General features: G+C 45.4%; 1 protein-coding gene across 14 annotated transcripts in view; it reads left to right on the plus strand.

The window, feature by feature from the left end:
* LOC136114600 (netrin receptor DCC) overlaps positions 1-27,777 on the plus strand; it is a 361,710-nt gene that overhangs the window by 329,939 nt on the left and 3,994 nt on the right. For all 14 annotated transcript variants that reach the window (XM_071801689.1, XM_071801688.1, XM_071801697.1 and 11 more), the window contains 8 exons: positions 901-933; positions 4,249-4,314; positions 6,391-6,553; positions 10,002-10,231; positions 11,770-11,886; positions 13,873-14,028; positions 19,417-19,629; positions 27,166-27,308. In XM_071801689.1, the coding sequence (XP_071657790.1) occupies positions 901-933; positions 4,249-4,314; positions 6,391-6,553; positions 10,002-10,231; positions 11,770-11,886; positions 13,873-14,028; positions 19,417-19,629; positions 27,166-27,308 (1,121 nt within the window). The remainder of the gene's footprint in view (positions 1-900; positions 934-4,248; positions 4,315-6,390; positions 6,554-10,001; positions 10,232-11,769; positions 11,887-13,872; positions 14,029-19,416; positions 19,630-27,165; positions 27,309-27,777) is intronic.

Genomic DNA, 27,777 nt, shown 5'->3' on the forward strand with positions numbered 1-27,777 from the left:
TGGGGCAGCATTTCCAGCCCTGCAGTGCCCTCTAATGCTGCTCCACGGGCTGGTTCAGCATCACGTCCCATTCAAACGTCAGCCGCTTGTCATTGAGACATTTGTCCCCAGGGAAAGGTGATAACCCAGGTATGGCGCCTGGACTTTTAGGCATTTCTATTTAACTTCCAGATTCATGTGCCAAATCACTTCTCTTTCCCCCAATTTCCTGTACTTAAGCTTCTTGCATCATTTATGAAGCGGAGGGTTGGGTAATGCTCGTTCATAGTAGCTACTGATGAAGTTTAATTCCCTCCGCCGCATCATAAATAGCCAGAAGTTGTAGCTGGGCAGGAAAGCTTTTAATATCAAATTTCTTATTAATATTGAATTTTTGTAATATTGAGTTTTTGTAATATTGACTTTTGAAGCCTTGTCCGGTGCGTTCCAGATCGTTTATGGTTATTCCGCAAAAACCATGCAAATAGTTTTAAACCCCTCTGTAAGGAGCTGAACCCATGAGAATATAAGTCAGGCTGAGCTTGTAGGTGGTTTGATTTATTCACAGAAGCAACTTCTCTCTGGCTTTCCCTCGTTGGTTAATTAAGCTTCCCGGATCATATAGAAAAAGAACAAGAGGATGAAAGAAACGCCACGGTCAAGGTTGCACATTGGTGAAAATATGTGATATAAGGCACGTTTCAAGCTGTGCGTAGAGTTCGGGACGATGCTTATTGTTGTATGGTGGTCCTATGAGGGAGTTGAACTCAACAACCCAGCTTGAAATGGTGGATAATTCTGTGTTTGTCCTCTCAGGATCTCTCTGAGAAAGGGAATGAAGCTCCTCCTATAGTCGATGGGATGTCTGGGTTTGTCTCCAAGGAGCCGCCAACCTCTAATGCCGTTCTCTCTTTCTTGCAGTCGAGCATCCCGACAAAATGGCCAATGACCAAGGTACGGTGCCATCAATATGTCCCTTTTGTTTTGGGGGACGCGCTCATCACCTGGGCCGCACACCTGATGAGCCAGACGCTGGCATGCTAATTAATCTTGTTAATGAAGTTCTGCTCGGCTGATGCTGCTGCTTTGATGGGGAGAGATGTAAATGTTTCGGGAGCGGAAATTGTTTTGTCTCTTTTCTGAAGGGCCAATTAAAATGTCAAGCTTCTTTGTATGAAATACATTTTGAGTCTCTCCGCTGCACTTCTGAATAATTCACATTAAGTATCATTAAGCTCGGCATAATTTCCAGGTTCCTCTCGCTCCCTTTGGTGGGTTAGAGATGAAAGTTCAGAAGTGAGAGATCAGGAATCATCTTTTCTCTCGAAACAGCAGCTCCTGTTTCACAATAGCAAGGTTTAGTCAACTTTTCAAGGCATTAGCATGTACGTTTTCCAAATATGAATATATGTCTGATTAGTCTCGGTTCCTCCGCTCCTATCTCCATTTGAACACTTGTGAAGTCTGTTGCTAAGATGTTTTTCTTTAGACCTATTATTTATTCCCAAGTATTTCTTGTAATTAGTGGACATTTTTGTGACATCTGCCGGAGGAAACAGTCACGGGGACCAAGATCCAAGTCAACTCTAGACCCTTTCTTAGGTTTTACTTTGAGCTGGAGCATCCCTGGACGTAACCCAGAGCATATTTCATCACCGGGTCATTTTACTTGTGCGCACTGTGTTCTCCATATTTTTGTGCTTTAGGATTGTAGTAAACAAGAAATTTTCCACCTTTAGTTTTATCTTCTATGGGCTTGTCGATACCTGAATTCGGTTTCATCTTTACATGACCTCAACGTTTCGTTCTATTAAGATCTTGGCCTTCACGCAACTCTGGCAAAGCCAACAGGAGTAGGCCTCACTGTGACTACTCCAAGCACCAGCATGAAGATGAACAAAATCAAGCTGTCTAAAAGCTCATTTACCTTAGAAATCATCACAGCAAATTCTTTAATCACCCTGAACCAACTGAAGTCAACGGGAGACTTAAAATGACTCGGTGCTTTGCACAGGGCCCTTCGGGCCGTCTCTGCCACCAACGCGATTCTTATTGAGTGGCATCAATTAACTCTGGCGGGTCATTTGTCTTTAATGACGGCTCTTTAATGTCTCACCCCAGTTTTCATTTGATAAAACAGGATTATATTCTTTAGTCTGTATTTTGGCGATATAGGACTTGTCAACGTGTTGAGTCAGTTGTCTGCAGTTCAACCTTTGCCACATTGGGTTCTTGGCGGCGCATTGCTCCTGGCCCAGTTGGAACCTTCCTGTCCTCATTCTTCTGCATGAAAATACATCTACAGCTCGATATCAACCACAAAATAATCACAGCGTCAAGCGGAAAGCGTCAAGTTTGCCTCTTTTTTTCCCCAAAAATGGAAAGCATCCTGAGGAGGGACTACAGGAACCACAAATGACATTTTCAGAAGGGTTAATCCTGTATATCGAGTTTGTTTCCTGAGCCGTGGTTGAGACAACCCCCTCTGGATGCTCTTGCAAAGGTACCCATCGCCCTATTAGAGCCAGAAATGAAATGAGCAGCTGCCGACACAAATATCTTTACAACAAAAATGTCGTGTATAACGCCTTAAAAAGTGCTGTTCCCTTAATGCAAGAAGCACTAAAGTTGGGACTTGGTTTTTCTAAGTCTCCAATATCCTGACTAAATTTCCCAATGCGTTACGCTGCCCCTAAGATGCTTCAGTGTAGGCTAAACATAACAAACCATAAAACATTTAGCACTCTCCTGTGGAGATACCCGGCTTCCCAAACACAATATAACCCAGGGTCGCAACATACTCACCCGCCACAGCGTGAATAAATGGCTTTAATGTCATCTCGCTAAACAGATTTACTGTATCCCTTCCATTTATCCTGATTTTGCCCGCTTTTACAGCACAACATTTCGCAACCTTGCATTCTGGGCTTCAGGTTGTTGTAACTGCGCAATTACGCTGATTGAAAAGATGATTACATTGAAGTCTCTTCTGATGATAATCATCTCCCATTTATTTAGGGCCATTCATCACAAAACACTTCCCAAATTGGTAGACAAAGTGATTCGGGCGAATTTCGTTGCAATGTGCAGGAATACAAGAAGTAGAAGTTGTTTAACGGGGCACAGCACCAACAAACAACCCTGCCCTAAGTTGTCAGGATTTTTATGATAGCCCTTCACGTATCAAAACCCACCCTCAGTTAATATTTATTAATATTATTCATATTATTCATAGTTATCTGACCTAAGGGATGGCAGAGCCAATAACTCAAGTGGCCAAGGGTCTTATGGAATCGGTGTTGATTTACCACTCATCTTGGGGGAGGAGGTTGTGCCCATGATCCACCGTCCCAGTAGAGCATCCCCTGAGGCTGTGGCACCTGGGAAGGTTCATTTGACTTAAAAAATAATGAGCTTTATAGGAAGGTTTAACCACATTTGTGTCTTGGCGATAGCGCAGTGGGTCCATACCAAGAGCAGGCCGGTGGCACAAGTTTGGTCTTTGCCAGAAGAGCCGCTTCTACCATTGACTTTGACTTCTCCCATGTCAGTAGAGGCGAAGAGGAGCTTGGTAGGACTCTCCCAACCTTTGCGATTCTCCTTCTATGGGACGTGAGGAAGCCGAGATGCTCGTCTTGGCAAAAACAAGGACGTACCATCACGACTAATTAGCCCATAAACAGGAGAAAATAAAGCAGAGGTGAAGATGAGCGCCTCCATTTTTCCTATAATTGCAGCACCAACAGCCAAAACAGTTTTGGAATAAGAATTCTGTCCCTTCTTTTGTTCTTTGTTAGAAAAGAGGCGATATTTTTCTAAAAACCGAGCAGTTGTGCTTCCACAAGCGGGGAAGTAAATCAAGAAAACTTTGCTTAATTGCAATGGAAAGCACCTGGTGGGTGGAGAACGTGCCCGGGATTTTCTGTCCGTCCCCATCCCGCCGCTTGTGAGCAAAAGCAGCTGTCGGAACCATTGCCGACACAGCCGGATGCTGCCGTGGCACCTTCGTTTGTCACTCTAACGAGCACATTTGGAGGAGGTGGAATAAAAAACATCACCAGAAGCAGGCAAGCTGTGCAAAGGGCTGGGATGCAGTTTGCTTTCCAAAGCCTCCTTTGGTGACAGGTATTTCCCAGCACATATGGGATGAATTTCTCCCGCTGTTGAAAGGTTTAAACCTTGTCAGGCAGGCGCCGTCTCAAGCAACAAACTTGACTTTGCTGGTTTACCTGTCAAACGGTATCCGACGGTATTTTTTTTGGCCAACAGGTCGTCACGGGGATGGGTCGTACTGGCCGGTGGACACCAACCTGATCGACAGGAGCAGCCTGAACGGTAAATAAAAATCACAGAATCACAGAATGGACTGGGTTGGGAAAGACCTCAGAGATCATCCAGTCCAACCCTTGGGCCAACTCCAGTCCATTGACCAGATCATGGCACTAAGTGCCATGGCCAATCTCAGTTGAAAAACCTCCAGGACCGGTGAGTCCAGCACCTCCCTGGGCAGCCATTCCAATGCCTGACCACTCTCTCTGTGAAGAATTGCTTTCTAATCTCCAGCCTAAATTTAAGTTTAAGCCCCCTTGTCCTCTTGCTGACTGTCTAGAAGAGCCCAATCCCCCCCTGGCTAGAACTGCCCTTCAGGTGGTTCTAGAGAGTGCTGAGCTCACCTCTAAGCCTCCTCTTCTCCAGACTGAACAAGCCCAGCTCCCTCAGCCTCTCCCCATAGGGCTTGTGCTCAAGTCCTTTCCCCAGTCTTGTTGCTCTTCTCTGGACCCGCTCCAGCACTTCAATCTCTTTCCTGAGCTGAGGGGCCCAGAACTGAACACAACACTCCAGGTGTGGCCTCCCCAATGCAGAGCGCAGGGGAAGGATCAGTGTCCTTGTCCTGCTGACCACGCTGCTTTGGATACAGGACAGGACACCATTGGCCTTCTTGGCCACCTGGGCACACTGGTGGCTCCTGTTGAGCTTCCTGTCCATGAGTCCCCCCAGGTCCCTTTGTGCCTGACTGCTCTCCAGCCACTCTGTGCCAGCCTGGAGCGCTGCAGGGGGTTCTTGTGGCCAAAGCGCAGGACCCGCCACTTGGCCTTGGTGAACTTCAGCCCATTAAATAAATTACTAAATTAAAAAGGCCCCGTCCAACCGTGCTCCAGAATTAAGTCCGAAACTGCATCGCTCGGTATGATCATCCCATCGCAAGAGGTGATGGAGATGATCATTGGAGATCGCCACTGCCATGGCAATGCCTCTAAAATGTAAATGCATTTTTCATTATTGTATTTCAATGTAAGCTTTATGCAGAATTTAGTCTTTTTTTAGTTAATCCTGCCCTAAAATAGGGAGAAATGAGAGGAAACCCTGTGGATTAACAAACTAACTGGACCTCATCAGCCGGGGTGTAGATATTCTATCAATAACTTAATATTCCTGACCCCATCTCCGGTGCCTAATGAAGCGTCGTCATCTCACGTTATTGAATAAAACAGACAAGATTCCCTCAAATGTGGTTATCAAGTGAGGTTTGAAGGCAGCAAATAATTAGGAGGCGCATAGCTGATTAACTCACGTTGATTATCTTCCTCAGCCAAGACGAGGAGGGAATGCAGAGTTTTTGGTGCCTTTTTCTGTCTTTTAAAGGGTTTATTTTTTTACAATGCCTCTGACTCAGCTTGGAAATGAAAAGGAAATCAAAGCCCCAAATCTTTGGGATTTGTGTACCCGCTGGCAATGCCGAAAGGACGGCGCTCGCCGCTGCGCGTCCTATTCAGACGCCTGCAAAAACAACAAGAACGGGACGAATTATTGAAATACAATCATTATTTAAGTAAAGAAAGGCTATTAGGTTGGAAAATCAAAGCAGAATATTACAATTAAATTATATCTATCGCTAACTAAAGCTGTTATTTTTAAAGATTCATCCTTTTTGCCTTGAGTTGTGCTCGAGTTGAACTCAACTTGTCGAAGAGTGAGAACTCTTGAGTTCCTTATGAAATCTTGGCCATATGTAGCTCAGCTCTTCCCTTTACATCCCATTCCACCAATATTCAATTTTTCTCCAGGTTTAAGTGGAAAGATAATTTGGGGTTTGCGAGTTTGTAACCTTATGGGATGCAAAATGGCTTGCTCGGTGTTTTGTGGAGGTGTATTTAACGTAGGACCCGACGCCGCGTTGGGCGTTATCCAGCAAGATAAAAACAATCTAAGATGTGCAATGGGGAAAAAATCAAGTGAAGAGCGAGGGACCAGCAGTTGAAGTCGGTTTGGGACTCGACACCAGAAACAATGCTCTTTTTGGTCCCCGTTTTGCTGCCGCGTTGCTCATCGCTTCGGAAGATTGAGCCCCGAACCTTCTCGAGTGTGGCGTGGGGAGCGGAGCAATACATGAAATCTCTGTTTCCCTTTCAGAGCCCCCCATTGGGCAGATGCACCCGCCCCACGGCAGCGTCACCCCCCAGAAGAACAGCAACCTCCTGGTCATCATCGTGGTCACCGTGGGCGTCATCACGGTGGTGGCCGTGGTGGCCGTGGCCGTCATCTGCACCCGGCGCTCCTCGGCGCAGCAGAGGAAGTAAGTTCACCAATAAATCCAAATCCATACGGGCAATAACAAAGGATGGGGACGCAGGTTTGGGGGCTGAGCCGCTTTTTGGGGCTCGATCTTTTCATTTTAGAGGTGTCGCTTGTTGCCGGTGAGTGGAGAGCATCCCCAGGCTGCGCGGTAAACCATGGTAAAACAAATATCCCCGACGTGGCGAGCCTTGAAAAATAAGAATGCCCTGCACAGCTCGCTGCTGTTTATATATAATTCAGACAGAGGAAAGGATCGATTGCATTGATTTAGAGGCAAAAAGGAAAGGATTTGTCTGTGTCTGGTGATGCTGCCAGACTTTCCGGCTCCTCGCTCGCTCACCTTTAGGAGGATGTTTTCTTCTCCACGCACTCCGGCTGCAAAAGTCCGCCGGTAAAAAACAGCCGGAACTGGTTCTTAAATACCTGGGGAAAATTAGGCATAAAGTTCTTGTCCGTTTTTATGTGTAAGTAGGAGTGGAGTTTGAAACAGAGCTGGGTTCGATGTGTTTAATGCGTTGAAAATGATTCTGTTAGTTTGCTATGAACTCATTGTATAATAATACAATGAATAGTAAAATAATAGTATATTTTCAATGAAGGGTATATATACTATTATTTTACTATTAGCTCATTGTATAATAATCCAATGAACAGTAAAATAATAGTATAATAATACAATGAATAGTTCTTAATGTCTATACAGTGGGTTGCCCCAAAGGAACCGTTTGCCCCATTTCACCCCAAGTTGCCCCAAACGAACCATTTCTGCAATCAAAGCAGGGCATAAAAAGGGCCATCAAAATTAAACGAGGGACCTTAAATTTCGATCCTGAATTCCCTCGAAACGGGGTGCTGGTAGGAATGACTTTGTCTCTGCCCTGTTTCTGGATCCTGCAATAATTGAGATTAAGCCACTCACTGTAATGACATCTTCAAAGCATGAGGAGCTCGTTGTCATCACTAATGACGTTATCGTCGCTCCTGGGCCAGGTAGGTCCATTCAGAGCTTAAGCTTAGAGAAGATGAATCCCAGTTGAACCCTGAAATAAGGGAAAATACCACTTTGTAGACCTGCTTCTTCCAGGGGTGTTTTTTAAGGCTTCAAGGTATAACAGAAATCCATAACGTGCCAGAAAAATCAGCGTGTGGACCGGAATCATGAGGTTGTGACTTCCCCAGGAGAAAAGGTGAGGGTGGACGTCTAGTCTGAGTCTCTTAGATAATTAATTAGTGCTTATTTAAGCCATTAAATATAAAGCATGTTCTTGAACGAGAGTTCAACCCATTAGTATGTTGGGTGGGGGCTACAAAAAATAAGCTAAGACTGGTTTAAATCCTTTATAGTTTTTTTGTACAGGGCCTCTCTACGAGTTGAATTTCCATTAATACAGCGCAAAAGGCAAAGTGCACATTTCTACCAGGTTGAAAGAACTAAAAATAGAAAATATTAACACTGGAAGGGTAATGAAGGTGAATTAATGGTTGCATTGATGGTTGAGTCTCTTCCAAGTGGTTCATGCAGGAGGTGGTTACGACATCACGTCTGCATCCTATCCCCAAAACCATCCATGAGCAAAACTGAACGCTTTTAATAATACAAGCAAATACTTGTTTTGCCCAGGAGAACAGTTTATTTCCGAGCTCTTCAGATAGAGACGCCTGCAGTTGTTGCTCGGAAAATAAATGAGGCTGAGTTGTTAGAACCTGCACTGTTTTCTCTGGAGGAACGCAACGGGAAAATGAAGAGTAATCTGGGTTTGTAATTGAAAAATGATGCGGTGTCGGAGCTTTGCGGGTGTGCTGGGTGATGGCTGAAGTGCTGGAAACTCCACAAATAGATAATGAGAAAGAGTTTGCTCTCTAGAGACTTTATTCTGCAAGTACAGCCGAAGTTCTGTCATTATTCAAGATTGCATGAGCGTGATATGGATTAGAAGGGCAGAGCTGAGGTCTGGTTTTACATCTGTCCTTAGGAATAGAATAGATATCAGCATAGGGTGCAAAGTGGGTGCGTTTCGTGGTGTAAAATAACTGAACAACAAGAGCAACTTCGTTTTGCAGTTCCAAACTCCTTGTCTTCCCAGTCCCTACTCCAGGTAGCAAATGGGTAATGGACTGAATTTGAATTCCGCTGTAAATCTCAACGTGAACTTCCAAGGCGTCAGTTGGCGAGGTTTGAAGCCAACGTTGTTGCTTTCATGACTGTTTCTATACGTATAAACCCCTTGTGTGGTGCAAAACAATCCCACCACCCCACTAATTTGGGGGTAGACGTGTTTTTCGGAAGGCGAACCTCAACAACATTCCAGGGGAGGCTTGATTTTCATTTCTTGATGACTTTTTCCTATGCCCTCCCGGCTCTGATTCCATTTGCTGCTCACGGGCTGTGAGAACATCAATAATTTGTGAGAAAAAACGAGGCAAACCAGGCTAGATCATGGTATATATTTTTTTTCAACCCTATCATTTGTAGTTACAGCTGAAATGACACATTCATTATCATTTGAGTTATGTATAAAATGACTTTGGGGCTTGAATTTCTCCCGCCTGGTTCCAGCCTGGAGAAATGAATCATTTTCGATTGAAAATGATAGAAAATCCTCAAGTGAAGAAATATTTCTTTGTTTAGAACCAAAATTATGGACTAGAAAGAACAACTTGAACTTCAGGCAGGTCAGAAGTTAAGGTCGGAATGGAAGTGCTTGTAATTATTCTTGTTAATGAGGATGGCACATGGGGCTGTGCAAGAAGGTATTAAAGAACTGCCTTTATTCCATGTTCTTTATCGAAATACCGTCATTTAAAATAATTAATTTTGGCATTTAAATGATCAGATTTCTGATACAACTTCCTCTCCAGCTGTAAATTATTTGCTCCATATTGAAGGAGGATATATTTTCATTCAAGCAGAAAAACGTGCGTATTTTGTCATAAGTAGCCTGTGTCGTTGAGGGGAGGTGAAGGTCTGAGTTCAGCAGCATCCCCATGGTGTCCATGGACACATGGAAATACTTTTGCGTGAAGAGAAGAGTTAATGTAGCTCTGGAAAATGCTACTCCGAGCTTTTCTGTAATTAAAATACCACTTTAGTATATATTTAAAGAAATAAAACGTGCTGCACACAGTTAAGGAGGTACGAGATGCGCGTAACCCAGATGTCGCCCCGCGTTTTTTGGTGCAGGAATCCCGCAAGTGCTCGTTTTCCCCAGATTAAACTGGTCACCTCCCTTCTGTTCTGTTTCCCCCAATTTCTACATCAACTGGTGCAAAAAATGACCGGAAAAAACTCCAGAAGCCAAAGGACCACACTGATAACTTCTGCCCTTTGAAGGCCACAACCTGAAAGGTTCCTTGGATGGACACCAAGGAGAAGACATCAACCTTTTGGTCTTATGAAGGGGAAAAATATTGATATGTGACAGTTTCAATCTTCTTTTTCACTGCAGGAAACGCGCGACCCACAGTGCCGGGAAAAGGAAGGGCAGCCAGAAGGACCTGAGACCGCCGGACCTGTGGATCCACCACGAGGAGATGGAAATGAAGAACATGGAGAAGCCAACGGGCTCGGAGCCCGCAGGGAGGGATTCCCCAATGCAGAGTTGCCAGGACATCACCCCCGGTAGCCACAGCCAGTCGGAAACGCAACTGGGGAGCAAGAACACCCCCCAACCCACCGGTGGGTTTTACAGGGCGATTCGGGGAAATTAGAACCATAGAATCATCCATTGGGTTGGGTTGGGAGTTGGGTTGGGTTGAGAAGGACTTTGATAGATCATCTAGAATCATCCGTTGGGTTGGGTTGGGTTGAGTTGGGTTGGGAGGGACTTCGATAGTTCATCTAGAATCATCCGTTGGATTGGATTGGGTTGGGTTGGGTTGGGAGAGACTTGGATAGTTCATCTAGAATCATCCGTTGGATTGGGTTGGATTAGGTTGGGTTGGGTTGAGTTGGGTTGGGTTGAGAAGGACTTTGATAGATCATCTAGAATCATCCATTCGGTTGGGTTGAGTTTCGTTGGGAAGGACTTTGATAGATCATCTAGAATCATCCATTGGATTGACTTGGCTTGGCTTGGCTTGGCTTGGCTTGGCTTGGCTTGGCTTGGCTTGGCTTGGGACATAGATCATCTAGAATCATCCATTGGGTTGGGTTGGGTTGGGATGAACTTTGATAGATCATCTTGTCCAACCCCATTCGATGTCATCCAATTATTTTTCCGTCATCATCATATAAATTTTCTTTAATTTGATGTTGGTGTTCAGTGACCTTAGCCCGGGTGGAGATGGGAAGAACTGATGTTCGTAGATGATTTTTGCAGTGGTTTCAGCCTAGGGGAAAACTCATCGTTTGGGGTTTTTACACCGTTCTAAGTTCAAGTCCACCATCACGGTAGAAAGTCTTGGGAGAGGCTGGTGGGCAAAACACAGCACAGGAGTTGAAGACATAAAGATATTTGTCTTGAGTTCATCACGAACACATTGTGAGTGACAAGAATATTCAGAATATATAGGTTGGGGCTGTAAATAGTGAATTTGACTTTGTCAGATGCTTTTATCCCTTTTCCGTAGCTCCTGTCCTTACAAGGAAAAGTTCAAAAGGGACTTTCTCAAATTTCTAAGTGGATCTGATTTTTTTCTTGGGGGGCTGATAGTTTAGGATTTTGGAAGATAATCTTGACCATGATTTCCGTTGTTCTTCACGCAAACCTCCCCGTCATTTTAGACATTGAGAAGACACAACCAGAAGGTTCCTTGTGTCTAAACAGATACAGGAGAGCTGATCCAGGGCCAAAAAGCTCCATGTGAGCTCCATTGATTGCACTGAGCTCACGGTAGGAAATCATCACCGCATCTGAACAAGATAATGACAAACACCAGGCGACGTGTTTGACGTGCAAACACCTTGACCCGTAAATAAATGCCTTTCAGTTCTCATCTAGATGGGCTAATTATGATCCAAGCCCAAATACAGGAAGATCCAGACGCATCTTTAATTTGCCGTAAGTTCTGATTAAAAACCAAGATGGAAGAAGCACCCTGAATCACCCGACAATCAGGACATGGGGCTTTGTGGCATCTCACGATGATTTCCATCCTTCAGATGTATTTCAAAGACCAATTTTTATACAGCAAAGGTAGCCCAAGGAGTCGTTGCAGGTGATGATATTTAATGATGGGTTAAAATAACTGAATGATTGCCTTGTTTTGGCCCAGGTCCCGAGCCGGAGGACGTTGGCAGCAGCATGTCCACGTTGGAGCGCTCGCTCGCCGCCCGCCGCGCCACCCGCGCCAAGCTCATGATCCCCATGGATTCCCAACCAACCAACCCCCGTGAGTGCCGCAACCGTCCCCGTATGATCTTTCCAATTGGGTCTAGTAAATAGCGTGACCAACGCGTTCTTCATCTAACTAATAAATACTGAATGATGTGAGGGCTTCACAAGCCGTGTTCTCCTCTTAGGGACATGGGTTAGTGGCAGAGTTGGGTTGTGGTTGGACTCAATGATCCTGAGGGTCTCTTCCAACCGAAATGATTCTATAATTCTATGATTCTATGCCCACAGTTGCAGGGTATGATGAGGAAAGATAAGGAAGACCCAACAGATCAAGACCTGGCTGTGGTGGTGGTGTCACCGGCAGAATTATGGGGTTTTTGGTCATGGGGTGGCTACGTGGCACCTGATCTGCTAACAACAAATGGGAAAGACGATCCTGGGGCAGGAATTAGGACTTATCAAGAGGGCTTTAATGAGATTGGAAGGGCCATGGGGAGAATTGTCTGGAACATGAGGAGGGGGATGATTGGGTTGAGTGTCAATGGGTGAGAATCAAGGGGAAGGGCAACAAGGTGGACGTCCCGGTGGGATCTGTTGCAAACAACCCAACCAGGACGAAGAGGCAGACGAAATATTTTGCGGCTATAAAGCCAAGTACATGAGGAGAAAAGATCCTTTTAACAGATGCTCAATTTTAGTGTTTATCACTGAGCAGATCTCATAGTCGAGGTGAATCTTCTTCCCAGCACAATTCCCACACGGAGCTGCCTTGTGTCAGTTCATTAAAAGCCAAGTCAACATTGTTCTACAGCTTATGGATAAACATTCTCTTCAGCATATTTTAGTCTTTTCAGTCCATTTTGCCCTCTTTTTATTTATACTTTCAACAGCCTAAATCTCATCTCCGGCGACAACGCGTTACAGCTTAGATGCTTTAATTAATTCACCTCCTTTTACCTAATACTGAAATAAATTGTCAGCGGCGAGCGATTAAATAGATTGAAGAAGCAACGTCGTCATTCCAAAGTGAAAAACACACACTGTTAATTGTTAAATAATAAATCTGGAAGAATTCAGGCTCATCTCCATAATCAGGATTTACTGTTTATGAGAACAAATCCCCTCCAAAATGCGCCGTTGCTTACTGAAGCATAAGCCTGATTAATTTGATAAGGTTGTCGCGATATCTTCGATGGCTCTAACGCAGGCGGTCGCAAAAACTACAGCAGTTTTAAAGCGGAGTATTTAGGGAGAAAATTAACTGAGAAAGCCTTTGCATTTCTCTTTTCGGTGTCATAGTCTATCAATATTAAGTGCAAATTCAATTGCTGACGGGCTATGACAGAACAGATTTGTTGTCATATCTGCTCGAAATTGCAAAGATTTGTTGAAAATGGTTGACGTTGCCTTTTCGCCGGCTTCTCGACAATAGAATATTGCAATGAATAGTAATCCTGTCTTACTTTAAGGTGCCTACACCCTAAAAAGAAATGAAAGAATGGACTTTGAAAAAGAAGTTGTTGCTCACTAGGACTCAATAAAGAGCGATATTTTTCACTGGAGCAGGAACGCTATAAATATTGTCAATAAAAATGACTTATACAGACAAAACGAGGTGGCTGAGGAGTAGAAATGGATGCATTGAACCCAGACAAATCCATTGAAAATAAAGGAAAGAACTCCCAGCAAAGCCTGAAGTCATCACGCGATGATCCCGGCTTGCAAATCAAAGCGCGTCACTTAAATCCAACTCAAGAACTCAACGTCAACTTCACACTTTTAGCTACTGCTTTGCTGGCCCAACCACCCCCCAAAATAGCTGGACCAGAGACAAAAAGCTATTTAATTTGAGACTCATCGCAGAATGCGCTCGCATTTATCCAGCGTGTACCAAAGAGGTGGATTCTGTGAGCATCGTTATACCGAGTATTCCGTACTTTGCTTTGGAAATGGGGTTGTTTGAGGTTCCCTACTGAAGCTCTAAGGGGTTTTTTCTTCTAACATATACTTATTTCACCTCTTTCTCCTTCTTTTCTTGTAGCTGTGGTCAGCGCCATTCCGGTGCCAACGCTGGAAAGTGCCCAGTACCCCGGGATCCTGCCATCCCCGACCTGCGGGTACCCGCACCCCCAGTTCACCCTCCGGCCGGTGCCATTCCCGACCCTCTCCGTGGACAGGACCTTTGGAGCCGCCAGAAGTCAGTCCGGCCGGTTTCTTCTCCTTTTCACTATCATATATCAGTCATTTCAATGCTTTTTCATTCATTTTGCTTTACTCATAAGGATATTCCAAAAAAGAAAGGGAGCTTCAAGAGCTCTTTCTTCATCCCAAGGCAAAATGTAGTATCATCGCTCATTAAAATCATCCCCGATAGCACTTACGCAACCTCTCCACTCAGTGTCTTCCGAAGTTCAGCTGCTAGAAGCATTTTCTTTAGTATCTAACTTGCTGAAATTTAAGCCAATTGTTTCTTGATTCGATTACAGCACGCACAGAGCAGTTTATTATATTCGCCCTTCTGCAGATCCTTTTATCCTTCGAACACTGTTATCCCGTCTCACATCGCTCGTCCCTTCTCTGGAACGAGCTCTATATTCATATTTGCTCCTCTGAAGTAATAGATTTGTGGTTTGTGTGTTCCCAGCACGATTCTTCACCTTATCGTGATCTGGGGAAAGTGCAGGAGCCTCCAGCTTCACCTTCACAATGCGCACCATCTGTTCTTTGTTCAAGCCTAACGAGCGTGCTCTGCCGCATTAATTATAGTTGGAGGGCTCATATTTTCTTCTCATTCTCCCTTAACTCTACTGCATATCAAGCCTGAATTATCGACAGATTAATGTCAATCTGCGCCGCGGATTTGTTGCGCGTCACCGTCCCTGCTGCTCTTCCCATCTCGAAACGCCCGATTCTTCCTCCTGTTTGCTTGTTGCTTTCAGACAGGTCCTTGGGGAGCGATGATTGAAATCTAGAGGTGGGATTGTAGGTAAAAAGTGGGTTTGGGTGTCCTCATCATCACCCCGATGCTTCTTTTCGGTGTGGTTGCTGAGGTCCTTTCAAAGCGAGATGGTGGTTTCCTCTGGAGAGCCTCGCCGGCACCATCAGGTTTTCATCTGCTGCTTAAATTAATACCAAACGCACCCCAAATGCAGCGTGCAGAAAGGAAATAGATTCAGTTTCTTACTTAGACATTGGGGAAATAAAAGTCTGATTAACCACCCCGTGCCTGATCATGGAGATGGAAGGAAGCAATTAAATGGAAGCGTGAATATTTGCTCGACTTGCTCATCAAGGACACGAGCATCTTCGGTCCTCCCATCCAAAATCTGGCCGTGAAAATGAACGCTTCCCCAGTTCTGCTGGTGCTTCAGAGATGCAGACAGGCTGGTAAATACCATATGGCATATTTTGCGTAACTATACCCCAAATAACACATCCCTGGTGCATCAGATTTACAAGAATCAGGAGGTGAGATTTTGGAAATCCTGTTGGATCCAAATCTATGGGTTTTCTCAAGTCTTTCAAGCACGGTAAACTTGAGAGTTGAGCAGAAGCCTGCAAATAATACACAAAAGTTTCTTTGGGAAGCCTAAATACAAAACAGCTTTAATTATTCACAAGACCTGATGGGCCTTGAAAAAGCTCAAGCTGTGAAGATTTCCGATAATTTGGGCAATTTCCCATTAAATAATTCAGAAGCGGTGGACATAGCGTTGTTTGGATAACGGCTGTTGGGGATTATTGAGGTCTGGGTCACTGAGACTTGTGTGTTATTTCCAAGATCATCTAAACCCGTTACAACGCACAATGACAATTGCAACTGTACTCTGTGGCAAATTGACTCCCAAAGCTCCCAGATCATACAAAATCCCTCCAAATGTTATATTCTCTTTTCTTTTTCTTCTCTTATTCTCTTTCCTACCCACGGTACCGCCTCACCGAGCATCCTGTTGATCGCCGTGGAGAAATCCCTGAATAAATCATAGGCCAGGCCATTAGCAAAGCTGTCGCTGCCTTACCGATGATGCTCCAACACCTTCTTCTGGTTCCCAAGGCCCTTTTTCCGTGGACTTGAAGATTTTAGGTGCTGCGACTTCTCTTTAGGAGCAAATTTCTGCTCAAGAGGAAACTGAAGGCCATGGAGAGTCAGGTCGCAGTAAACTTGCGATAGACGTCCTAAAAAATCACTTCTCCTGCTATAATAACATCCAGAGGTCCCAAGGGGGATGAGGCCCTGGTTTGGCTGCGTTGTACATGCTCACGTTCTATTTACATCCTGTATAAGTTTAAAAATACCTAGGAAGTCATTAGCAAATACGGAATAAAATTTGAAGTCTCCACCTACCATGGAAATGTGAACTCTTGGTTTCAATCCATGTTGATTTTTCATCACCCCAGGCTGTGGCAGAGCCAATAGCAACGAATCCAAGTGGGAATATTTCCCCTTCTCAACAGAAGATACACAATGTAAAAATATGTTGAGAGCCCTCGATTCATTCATTGCTTAACAGCATTGTACCCACCAACGAGTCTGCAAAAGCAAAGGGCACATCAAAAGGCTTTATATCAAATATTTATTCTTCTGCTTGGTGAGCAGCGTCCATGGCCGTTGAAGTTCAAAGCAACCTTATTCTCACCAAGTGTTGCTTTATCCAAGGCTTCTTCAAAGCAATCAGCCCCTAATTGGTTTTACTGGGCCGCGGTATAGATCTTCATGTATAGCATCATATTTTCTTTGGCAGAATATTTAACTAAGTGCAAGATCACAACTAGAACACAGCATGGTGTTATCCGCTTCGTCTTCAAGGTCGATTCTGAATTAAAAAGGTAATATTTGGAGAAATGGGCAGAATTGTTGGGCGTAGAAAGGTGTATAAAGGCAAATATCTGGCGGGGGATTGATGCAGGTGAAGCAGTAGTGATGTGCTCATCCTCATCCATCCTTCAATAAGCAACCAATCCTCTCCTCCTTGTGTGAATTGCAGATTGATGGTTCTTGTTACGTTTGCAAGCACTCACTTCTTAGTTTAGAAAATAAAACCTTCTCCGCATGAAGCACCTTCATTAGACCACTTGCTTTCGATATTTAAACCCCAACTCTAGCTTCTAATTTTAATAGAGCCATCGCAGCTTTCTCTTCAGTAATAGTTGGAGGATAACCTGGTATCTTTTACGTAATAATGGTTACGTGGGTCTCCAAATTTTACAGCTAAATCTGCGAGATAAAACGTACCCATATGGTAAAAGAGTAATTTAAGATAAAGCCTTTTAATGCGGAGACTATGACGCTGATAAAGCTTTGTTATCTGGCAGTACCAAGAAGGTATTTGATGGCGAGGAGCAGTGTCTGGTTGATTTGTTCCTCTAAGCAGGTCAAGAGCCTCCCAAAAGAAGTGTCCTTGGGCTCCATAGGAAGTTCAGACTTGGCTGAACGTTTTGAGGTGAAGAGCGTAAAGATTTCATCACAAATCCTTTATCACCAAGGGTTTGCTGCAGGAAGCGTTGTCACCTCAGATATGGACCCCTACGAGACTCACGTGCTGGTTGGCATCTTCCTTGAGGAGGACAAGGTGAAGGGAGAGAAGAACCCAACGCCCATGGGAACCTGGAGCAACACCGCGCTCTGACACCTTCTTGAATGTGTAGGCAATGAAAAGATCTATAAACTATGGATTAAGTGACCTTCGAAGGTCCCTTCCAACCCAAACTATTCTATGATTCTATCATTCGTGCTCTACAAATAACCGCAATATCTCTGGCCTCTTCAAGGTGAACGTTAGGCCTCAAAGGAGAAAAGAGGCGTCTGTTGAGCAAAAAGGGAAACAAAAGAGCAGAGCGAGGGTAATGGCGCGATAATGCAAAGAGCCTTGAAGGGGAAAACAACCAAATGAGCCCTGGTCAAGAAAACTTCTACAAAATGTAGATGATTTTGACCTTGGCCTGCTCCTGTCGTTGGCTTCCTGTCCGTGGTGTTCACTGTTGCCCTGGCTGTCTGTCACACTGCTATAGGAACAAGCAATGGGGCTGTGGAAATGAGGAGAAACCCTCATTTCCATTTTTCAAAAGTGCTTTGCCGCTTAGTAGGTTGCAATTACTTACATACTTTGACATTAATTATTACAAAATGCCTGGAGAGTTGGCTCGGCGCCGGAATTGCACGTTATTCGCACAGCGAGTTGCGGTTGTTGCAGGAGGCTTTGAAAGGAAACCGGATCTCTGGGGCGTTTGGGGTCCTGGTATAATAACTAATCCCGATCGCTGCGTGTCAGGAAGGTTGTTTTCTTCACTAAAAGGTTGAGTTTTCCTCGATTTCAGGTTCCCGCATGATTAATTCTTGTGCTGTGAGTCATCCCGCCTTGTGGGGATACTGTGGAGACACCGGCCGACACGCTCCAATTAAAGAAGTGCTCGTTGTCATTAACCACTTTGCTTCCTTCCACTCTTCTCCTTACTTATTTCACCTCAGACCTTGTGGGTGCTCTCACCCAGAGGAGAATTTTTGGCGGGAGGTGGGACAAGGGCCAGGAGATGCCACCAGCCCAAGCACTTGGGATGCAGGATTTGGAAAAGATGAGCTGGTGTTTCCAATCCAATCATTGAGGTTCGGAAGAGACCCTCGAAATCATCGAGTCCAACTCTTAAGCCAACCCCAGCACTAAACCCCGTCCCTAAGAACCTCATCTACGCTTAACTACATCCCTGAGAACCTTCTTGCTGCTCTCTGGAAAGCACCACTGCAGATTTAGTCCTTGTAATTAATTCTTAACTAGTTTGGCTTGTCATCAATAGGCCTAATGGTCAGGAAGAGACTGGAAAGATATTAAAGACAACACTGTGGACCATACCCGTCCTTAAAGCTCCTGTACAGTCATCATCACGCTAAAATGTATAGTTCATGGGTTTCTAGAGGGCTGTAGAAATCAAGAGCTTTTCTCTTTGTCTCAACCTTTGTTTTCCTTAATACTACGTTGGCTTCTGGTTTCTGATGTGGAAAGTCCATGTCAGGGCTTGGTCCCTAAACCTCTTTTTAAGCAACATGGCAGAACACAGGGAAACCATCTCTTCTATGAGGTGGTTGACATGGGACATTGACCTCTCTGAAGAATCGACTTGGAATATAGGGTAATAAAACAGCAGCCCACACGGGCACGCTCAATGTTACCTCTGAATCTTGGTGGTTGGTTATGTGGAAATTAATTAAGTCCTTTTTAGTGTCGCGAGCTTTTCTCCCCTGTGACTAGAACAGCTCTGTCATCATGGAGTTGTAGCTTGTTCCAGTCTCCGCGTGATGGATTTAGGTGTTTATTGATTTAAAAGCACACAGCGAAGAGAGAAGGAGGTAAAGATACCATGCTTTTTTATTTTAAATGCATTTTTAAGGAATATATATTGTGATTCAAATGGCATACGGCCACATCTGGGCTCTTATTTGCCTGCCGATAAGTTGACGGAACTGTTCACATGTTTTCGGAGCATGGATGCTCACGCTACCCCTCCTGTTGGAAATGACCATCAAAGCAGGAAACGGGGTGTAAAAATACATAGTATTTTGGTTGGTTTTTTGACTTGGGCTCATTCCTCGCAGCTGTCCCGGAAGGCCCGGCACCGCAGCAGCCGTCCCTGCTCCCGCAGCCGCAACCCGAGCACCCGAGCGGCGAGGACGCCCCGAGCAGGACCATCCCCACCGCCTGCGTCCGCCCCACGCACCCCCTGCGCAGCTTCGCCAACCCCTTGCTACCTCCGCCCATGAGTGCAATAGAACCCAAAGTCCCTTACACGCCGCTTCTGTCTCAAACAGGTAAGAGCGACGCGGGGGTGTCGCGTCCCAACAGATGGGGTGAGGGATGAGTTAACTTTGAACGCAACACGCGCCCTGACTCAACAGGTGGGACCAAGTGTGAGTTAACCCTGGGTTAATTCTGCGCCGTTATGTGAAGTGAATGACACACAATCCCCCCCGGGGTCCAATTCGATTGTGGGTTTTACCAAAAGAACTTGTTGGAATATTGGTTGCAGCGAATGGTGAGTTGGCAAAAGTATAAGGGAACTTATCAATACATGAACAGCGCAAGTCCTATTACGAGTGATATATTGGCAACCATCAGTAGCTATAATATGAAATTTAACCAGAAATCAACAGCAGAGCTTAAAGATGGTGCTATCCTTATATGTTCAAAAGGGAAAGAGAGTGGTAGAGGGAAGGAAAACTAAGGTATAAGGGAGAGAGAAAGAGAGAGTAATATATATATACGGAAGGAGAGAAAAAGAAATGAGGGTATAGAAAAAGGGAGAGAAGGAAAGAACAGAGAGAAAGGAAGAAAGAAAACGGTGAGCGATCCAATCTCTTACGGCCCCGCAGCGTGGGTGACAGGACTTGTAGGATGACGTGTGGCCTCGGTGTTCCACGGCGAGGATGCCGGGGTCAGGAGCCCAGCGTCCTCCCATGGCTGGTTCAGAGTCAGGGTCCCCAGGGTGCTGGATTCCCTTGGTGAGACTGGTAGGACCCTGGTGAAACTGGTGTTCCCTCGATGGCGACTGGACAGGCCCTTAGATGAGACTGGTGTTCCCCCTACTACACTGTGCTGGTTTAGCTGGGCTTTTTATAACTCCCAGAGTAGAGGAAAGTCTGGGTTGGGGCTCTCAATGTGTCTTCTCCTGGCTGAACTACTCCCAATGTTTTCAGCCATCAATGCTCAACAAGGGGGAAACTCCCGAAGCCTTCGATTCGGGAATAAATATATCAACCATTTACCAGACTGGAAAAGCCTGTTGGGAATAACAAACCTGGGCTTGTTCCCCATCCCTCCAAAGCCAACTGAAGGGTCTTTGTTTCAGACGGACTGTTGGAAGGAGCAATCCACACATTTGGAAAGAATCCTTCTGCCTAATGCGGATATTTTCCCACTTCTACATATAAACTTCTTTTAGTTTGTAACTTTTAGCTGTTGTATTTCAGGTAGCGCACAAGACAAATAACCAAGCTGGAGGTTCCAAGGTTACGCTACGGCATTCGCCCTACTCCTTTAGTTTGAGTAATCTCCAGTTTGGCTCAGAAGACCTTGGAGAACTCAGCGTTTTCCTGTTCTAATCCTGCTTTCCGAGCATCGTTTTCTTGCCACAGAGCATATGTTGGGTCCATGTTTGCAACCACACCATCGCTGCGTTTTTACTGGAAGCACCCGCCATCCATCAGCAAGTAATCCGGTTGCTGACAGCAGCCAGAAGTAGATTAATCCTTATTTATTGGAGAACTGCTTTTGCCAAATAGCGCTGCTGAATTATGTTTTAGATATAGTCGAGCCCATTCATCTTGATGTAGTGCTGCGTTCTACTTTATGAGGATCCAGCTCCCCTTGTCTTGCTCTCCTGAGTAAACCTAATTACCTCGAAAGGGCTCTTTGTTCTGCAAGTCAATCAGAGTTTGCATTTTAACCATCATAATTAGGAGATGAGGTAACGAGCGAGGCCATCAGGACACGTTACTCATCTTCCTAAAGAATCCCATCATCCTGAATAAGAAAATAGGCTTTTTGGGGGGGTGAGTAATCTTCTTGAACAATGTGTAGGACTCTGTTATTTGGCAAAAGTTGATGGTAATAATCTGCTCTAAAGCAATGGAAATAAATAAATGCTAAAGCAATGAAAAGATCTGGTGTGCCGGACCCTGACACCCAAATGGGAACAGGTTGCTGGGTTCTATATGGCATCCTGTTGTATGCACTGTTAATCTAAATGTATTTGCCCTCTGAGTCACCACCCAGACTGATGTTGCATTTACCAACACCTTTGGAAATGTTAATTCTACCTCCCATTTTTCTCCTTGCGTTGTTATCTGCGGAGATTGATCCAAAGATTTGCAGCAAGGACTTTCAGAACCTGAATTATATTGAGTTTGTAACCCCGGAGCGGACGGCCAACACTGGCCCTCACGCCATATTAGTAGCAAAATTAATGTTTGGATCGTGCCCAGTGAATTTGTCATGGCTTTGATTGCTAAAAGGAGGTATCTCCTCTAATATTTTATCTATATCTATAGTAGCATTCTAATGAGCTGTTCAGCTCTATCATACGGGTCATAAAAAAGATATACAGCCATCATTATTCAATTGCGGGGGATTCTGCCATGAATAAATGTGCTCCTGGCTTGGGGTCGTCACATCAGCCTCATCCAGAGCTAAATTTGCCATTTTTCTCTTGGTTTTTTCCCCCTTTTTTATTTCTCGGGCCCAGTAGATCTGAACTCTTCCCATTGAGCCCTCCCTGTTGATATTCAATCAGAGAGCAGTCAGGCAGAAAGGGACCTGGGGGGACTCATGGACAGGAAGCTCAGCAGGAGCCACCAGTGTGCCCAGGTGGCCAAGAAGGCCAATGGTGTCCTGTCCTGTATCCAAGAGTGTGGTCAGCAGGACAAGGGCAGTGATCCTTCCCCTGTGCTCTGCATTGGGGAGGCCACACCTGGAGTGTTGTGTTCAGTTCTGGGCCCTCAGCTCAGGAAAGAGATTGAGGTGCTGGAGCGGGTCCAGAGAAGAGCAACAAGACTGGGGAAGGGACTTGAGCACAAGCCCTATGGGGAGAGGCTGAGGGAGCTGGGCTTGTTTAGTCCGCAGAAGAGGAGGCTTAGAGGTGAGCTCAGCACTCTCTAGAACGACCTGAAGGGCAGTTCTAGCCAGGGGGGGATTGGGCTCTTCTCCCAGGCACTCAGCAATAGGACAAGGGGGCTTAAACTTAAATTTAGGCTGGAGATTAGGCGTGGTCAGGCATTGGAATGGCTGCCCAGGGAGGTGCTGGACTCACTGGCCCTGGAGGTTTTTAAGCTGAGATTGGCCATGGCACTTAGTGCCATGATCTGGTCAATGGACTGGAGTTGGCCCAAGGGTTGGACTGGATGATCTCTGAGGGCTTTTCCAACCCAGTCCATTCTGTGATTCTGATTTCTGCAGCTCATTTTGACTTTTTTGCCATCAACTCGCATCAATCGTGTCTCCTTGGACACGATTCATCTCGGTATTCTTCATCCTTCAAGAATCCTCGCAGTTCTTAGGACAACAAAAGCTTGTTTGCACCCCAGTAGATCCCCTTCCTAAACCCGGCTTTTGGTGATCTCTGTGAAGAGCATGGCATCGCGAGCTTGATCCACATCTCAGCGAAGTTGATGGCCTCTCATTGCTGAAGATCATAGTTGGCTTCTCTGAGGCACTTTTGCTAGTAACAGATTTTACAATCACACGCCTATTGTATGCATCATAAGATTAAGAATTGGTCCTAGATCCAGATCTTGAGGAAGTCCACCTTCTACTCCAGTTTTTTCCACTATGCACCGTTTCTTGCTGTGTCTCCATAAACCAGCTCCTTCCAATTCTTGCATTCATCTCCGTTTTCTTCGCTTTTAGCTCTTGTTTTTTCCATGTCTCTGTTTTGCATCATCACCCAGAGCACCCGTAACACGTGAACCACGTTGGTCTTCAGGTTTGACACAGACCTCAGATCCCTTGGGTGGTAACACAGCATTTTTGGGGCCATTTCTGTGTTTCCAGCTGTGCTTTGGAAACGTGAAACAGCAGAAACCCTGAGCCCTCCCCCTGAAATGAGTTGTCCTCATCTGGTTAAGTACATCATCTCATGTCCCCGTTGACACATCTCAACACAACATAACGCCAAGGAGCTCTCCCGAAGCATCGCCGTTGAGAAGATGGATGCTCTGGTGGTTTTACTTGGTGTCCATCATCATAACGTACAGCTTAGATTTAGAAAATGACTTTTTTAGGGCTTGACGTGGGATTGCGCTGCTGTGCGCATCTCCTGACATCTCAAGGATGGTTCGGTACAGGCCTCGGAGAGGTGGCGGTCGCTGGGATTTGCGCCTGGTAGCCATTTATTATCTCACTAATGAAGTGTTTAATAACCCTCCTGAGAAAATGAAACTTCTCAATGGTAAATCCATGCTTTGGCCGCCCTGATTTGCACCGGATCGGGGTTGTCACCTCCGGCCTCTCGCGGTCCCACTTCCAAGGTTTCCTCTGTTGTCTCCTTGTGATGCTCCCGCTGAGCTGGAGAACGTTAGAAACCAAAGTGCTTTTAATTTAATTAGCTACTCATTTGCATGAATCAGTTTACTTAGCATGTCAACCTTCTGCGTCCAGATTCTCTTTGAGAGGCCTGCTCGCACTTCTTAACGTTGTCCTTTGTGGGAAGAGGGCTCAAGTCTTGTACTAATTACGCATTAACGGGCATTCCCTTGGAAAAGGTCACCGCTGTAGGACATAGCAAAGAGCTCGAAATACGCAGCTGTGTGCAAGGAGAATTTACTCGGCTTCATTTTAGTGACGAGCATCACGATTTGCCTGTTGCTTTTGGGAGCTAAAGGGCAAAAAGATGCACAAGCTGATCTTCCTAATCATCATGATGGCTTCTCATTAACGATATCCAGGAGGGAACATCTCTCTTTGAGCTGAAAAATGGGTCTTTAAGTCCTGATTACTACAATTAATGAGTTACACGTGAGAAATGAGCGTTTTACCACGGGATTTAAGGGATTACAATAGCGACTTACTCATGAGCTCCTCCCCACCATCTCAAATATTTCCTTCTCCATAAGTCGCACTTGTAGAATAAAGAATAAATGGGTCCATTAGATAACAAATAATCATCACGGATCATCACTGTGGCAGTTGGATCTTCTTATTTATTCTTCATGTCACAGTGACATCCCAGGACAAATTCCCTGGGTTGGGAATGGGATAAGTCTCTTTTTACAAGGCTCCTGGAACTGAATGATGCCACAGCTACAGGTGGCCTAGTTATTAAATAAGGCTTGAAGCGATGAAAGCGGGGCTGGAAGAGCGAGCGTATCTCTGTGGTGATCTCTTTTAGTTTGTATTGAGCTTTCACACCTTCGTAGCTCCGGCTAAAGCGGAGTTATCTGCGATCCTCAGCCCGACAGGAACGGCGTATGTGAGTCTCCCTCTCTACCCCCGTCTTGCAGCTCCTTGCTTGTGATGAACAGGCTGTTGGCAGCGGGATTTCGGGAGGGATTTTGTTCGCTCGTCTGCTCCGTTGTGTTTTCACTGCTTTAATTAAAAATAGAAACACGATTCTTTGAAATACCAGGAAATTAATCTGCAGCTCTCATCTCCCAAAGCTGGAGGGATACGGAGAGCTGTCGTGACCACGGTGATTGGGTGGGATTTGGGGAGCGAGAGCCGGGGCTGCTCCAGCTGCCAACTACGCTGGAGTTGTTTTCCAGGCTCAGGAGCTTTGCTTTCATGAGGTGTTAATGATCTGTAAGAAAAGAGAGGTAATCAGGTGAGAGTCTGGTGCTGAAGAAAACAAATAGGTGTTTAAACTTGAGGTTCAGAAAGAGGTGGTTCGGTTTTGAGTGGAAATTGGGTGGGTTTGTGGTCCGAGACGTGGATATTGGAGCCTGTGTGTGCCCCACGTGGATGGACACATCTCCCACGTGGATGGAGATTTCTCCCACGTGGATGGAGACATCTCCCATGTGGATGGAGACATCTTCTGTGCAGATGGAGACGTGTCCCATATCTTCCGTGTGGATGGAGACATGTCCCACATGGACGGAGACATCTCCCACGTGGATGGAGACATCTCCTATGCAGATGGAGACATCTCCCATGTGGATGGAGGCTTCTCCCATGTGGATGGAGGCATCTCTGACGTGGATGGAGACATCTCCCACGTGGATGGAGAAATCTTCTATGCAGATGGAGACATGTCCCATATCTTCCATGTGGATGGAGACATGTCCCACATGGATAGAGACATCTGCCACGTGGATGGAGACATCTCCCACGTGGATGGAGACATCTCCTGTGTGGATGGAGACATCTCCTCTGTGGATGGAGACATCTCCTATGCAGATGGAGGCATGTCTCATATCGTCCATGCAGATGGAGACATCTCCCATGTGGATGGAGACATTTCCCACATGGATGGAGACATCTCCTGTGTGAACAGAGACATCTCCTCTGTGGATGGAGACATCTCCTCTGTGGATGGAGACATCTCCTGTGTGGTTGAAGACATCTCCTATACAGATGGAGACATGTCCCATATCCATGTGAATGGAGACATCTCCCATGCAGATGGAGACATCTCCTCTGTGGATGGAGACATCTCCCACGTGGATGGAGACTTCTCCCATGTGGATGGAGACATCTCCTGTGTGAATAGAGACATCTCCTCTGTGGATGGAGACATCTCCTATGCAGATGGAGACGTGTCCCATATCCATGTGGATGGAGACATCTCCCATGTGGATGGAGATATCTCCTGTGTGAATAGAGACATCTCCTCTGTGGATGGAGACATCTCCTATGCAGATGGAGACGTGTCCCATATCCATGTGGATGGAGACATCTCCCATGCGGATGGAGACATCTCCCATGTGGATGGAGACATCTCCCACCTGAATGGAGACATCTCGTGAATAGAGACATCTCCTCTGTGGATGGAGACATCTCCCATGCTCCTGGTCACTCCATAACACAACCAGCAGTTGCTATTATGATATAGATTTTCATAACAGAAAAAAGGCAGGGAACTTGCTGCAGGTCGTAGTGGAGGAGATATATAGAAAAAAAAGCTATTTATTTATGATTTGTCATCTTTATTTCAGCGGGGGTCAAATGAGCAGGATAACAATTGTGCCCTGATCCCAAGTGACGTGATCTCAGTTTGGTTCTGTAGGGCAGTTTTAATGTTAAACCTATCCTGGTGGTGTTAAGAATCGATGTGTTGTGCACCTCTATTCCAGCCGCATCTCCAGCTGAGTGGAGGCAGATTGCCCAAAATGAAAATGCTATGATTTGATGGTTTAAATCATTAGAAGACAACAAAAATAGAGGAGAACCATGGAAATGAAGGGCCATTCCCCAACCTGGCCGCTGCTCTTCGGTCTCATTTTGTCCTTTAAACTCAACATCAAACTCAACATCAAACTCAACATCAAACTCAACATTAAACTCAACATCAAACTCAGCATCAAACTGGCCAGGCAGGGGCCACGGCGCCCAGGTCTTCGTATCTTCCTTGTTCAGATGTATTTTTCCCAGGAAAAGTTAATTTTCCATGTGAAAACTTTAGGGTTTTGCAAAAGAGCGAAAAAGCCCCATCAACAAAGAGTCACGTCAACAGGAACTTGCAAATCTCCTGGGATTGCGAGGCCTCATGAGCAGAGCTCATGGAATAGGATTGAAGAGCGTTCAGAAGGTGTTTGTATTGCCTCTGATGCTCCTCCAGGAAGAAATCACGTCATCGCAATCCCCGTTTTCCTACCTGCAGCTTCTTAATGACTCTTTCTTTCTTCTTCTTCCAGGGCCTAACCTCCCCAAGGCTCAGGTTAAAACAGCTTCCCTTGGCTTGGCTGGGAAAGCCAGGTCACCTTTGCTACCCGTCTCGGTCCCCACGGCGCCGGAGGTGACAGAAGAAGGTCACAAACAACCAGAGGATTCCACCAACGTAAGGAGCTCATCAAGTTCTATTCTCTAGTCCAATTTGCACGTTAAGATATCACTGAACTGCTGTTAGAAAGCTCGTCAGAAGTTCTGAGAGGTGGTGGGAACTTTTCCATTGACTTTAATGGACTTTGGGGGGTGTGATATAGGGGGAAAAGCACTTAAATTCTGGTCATATCATCCACGGGACAACTCACGCAACCTCTCCTGAGGTATTTGGAGGAGAGAAAGAAGGGGGTGAGAAGCACGATAAGGGGAGAAAAATAACTTTAGCAGGGAAAATGAGTGTATAGTAATGCCAGATAATGGTGAGAAAAAGAACATTGAGGGAGGAGATAAGTGAAACTGAAAAGATGGTGAAATTAGAATAATCTCTTTGCTTCCATTAAGACTGTGAAAGAAAGGTCTCACGTGGTTCAGAAGATGAAAGAGCGCGAAAGAAAAGGAATGAGGGGAAAAAAGCGCGATATATT

Source organism: Patagioenas fasciata, chromosome W (genome assembly GCF_037038585.1).
Source record: "Patagioenas fasciata isolate bPatFas1 chromosome W, bPatFas1.hap1, whole genome shotgun sequence".
Classification (NCBI taxonomy): domain Eukaryota; kingdom Metazoa; phylum Chordata; class Aves; order Columbiformes; family Columbidae; genus Patagioenas; species Patagioenas fasciata.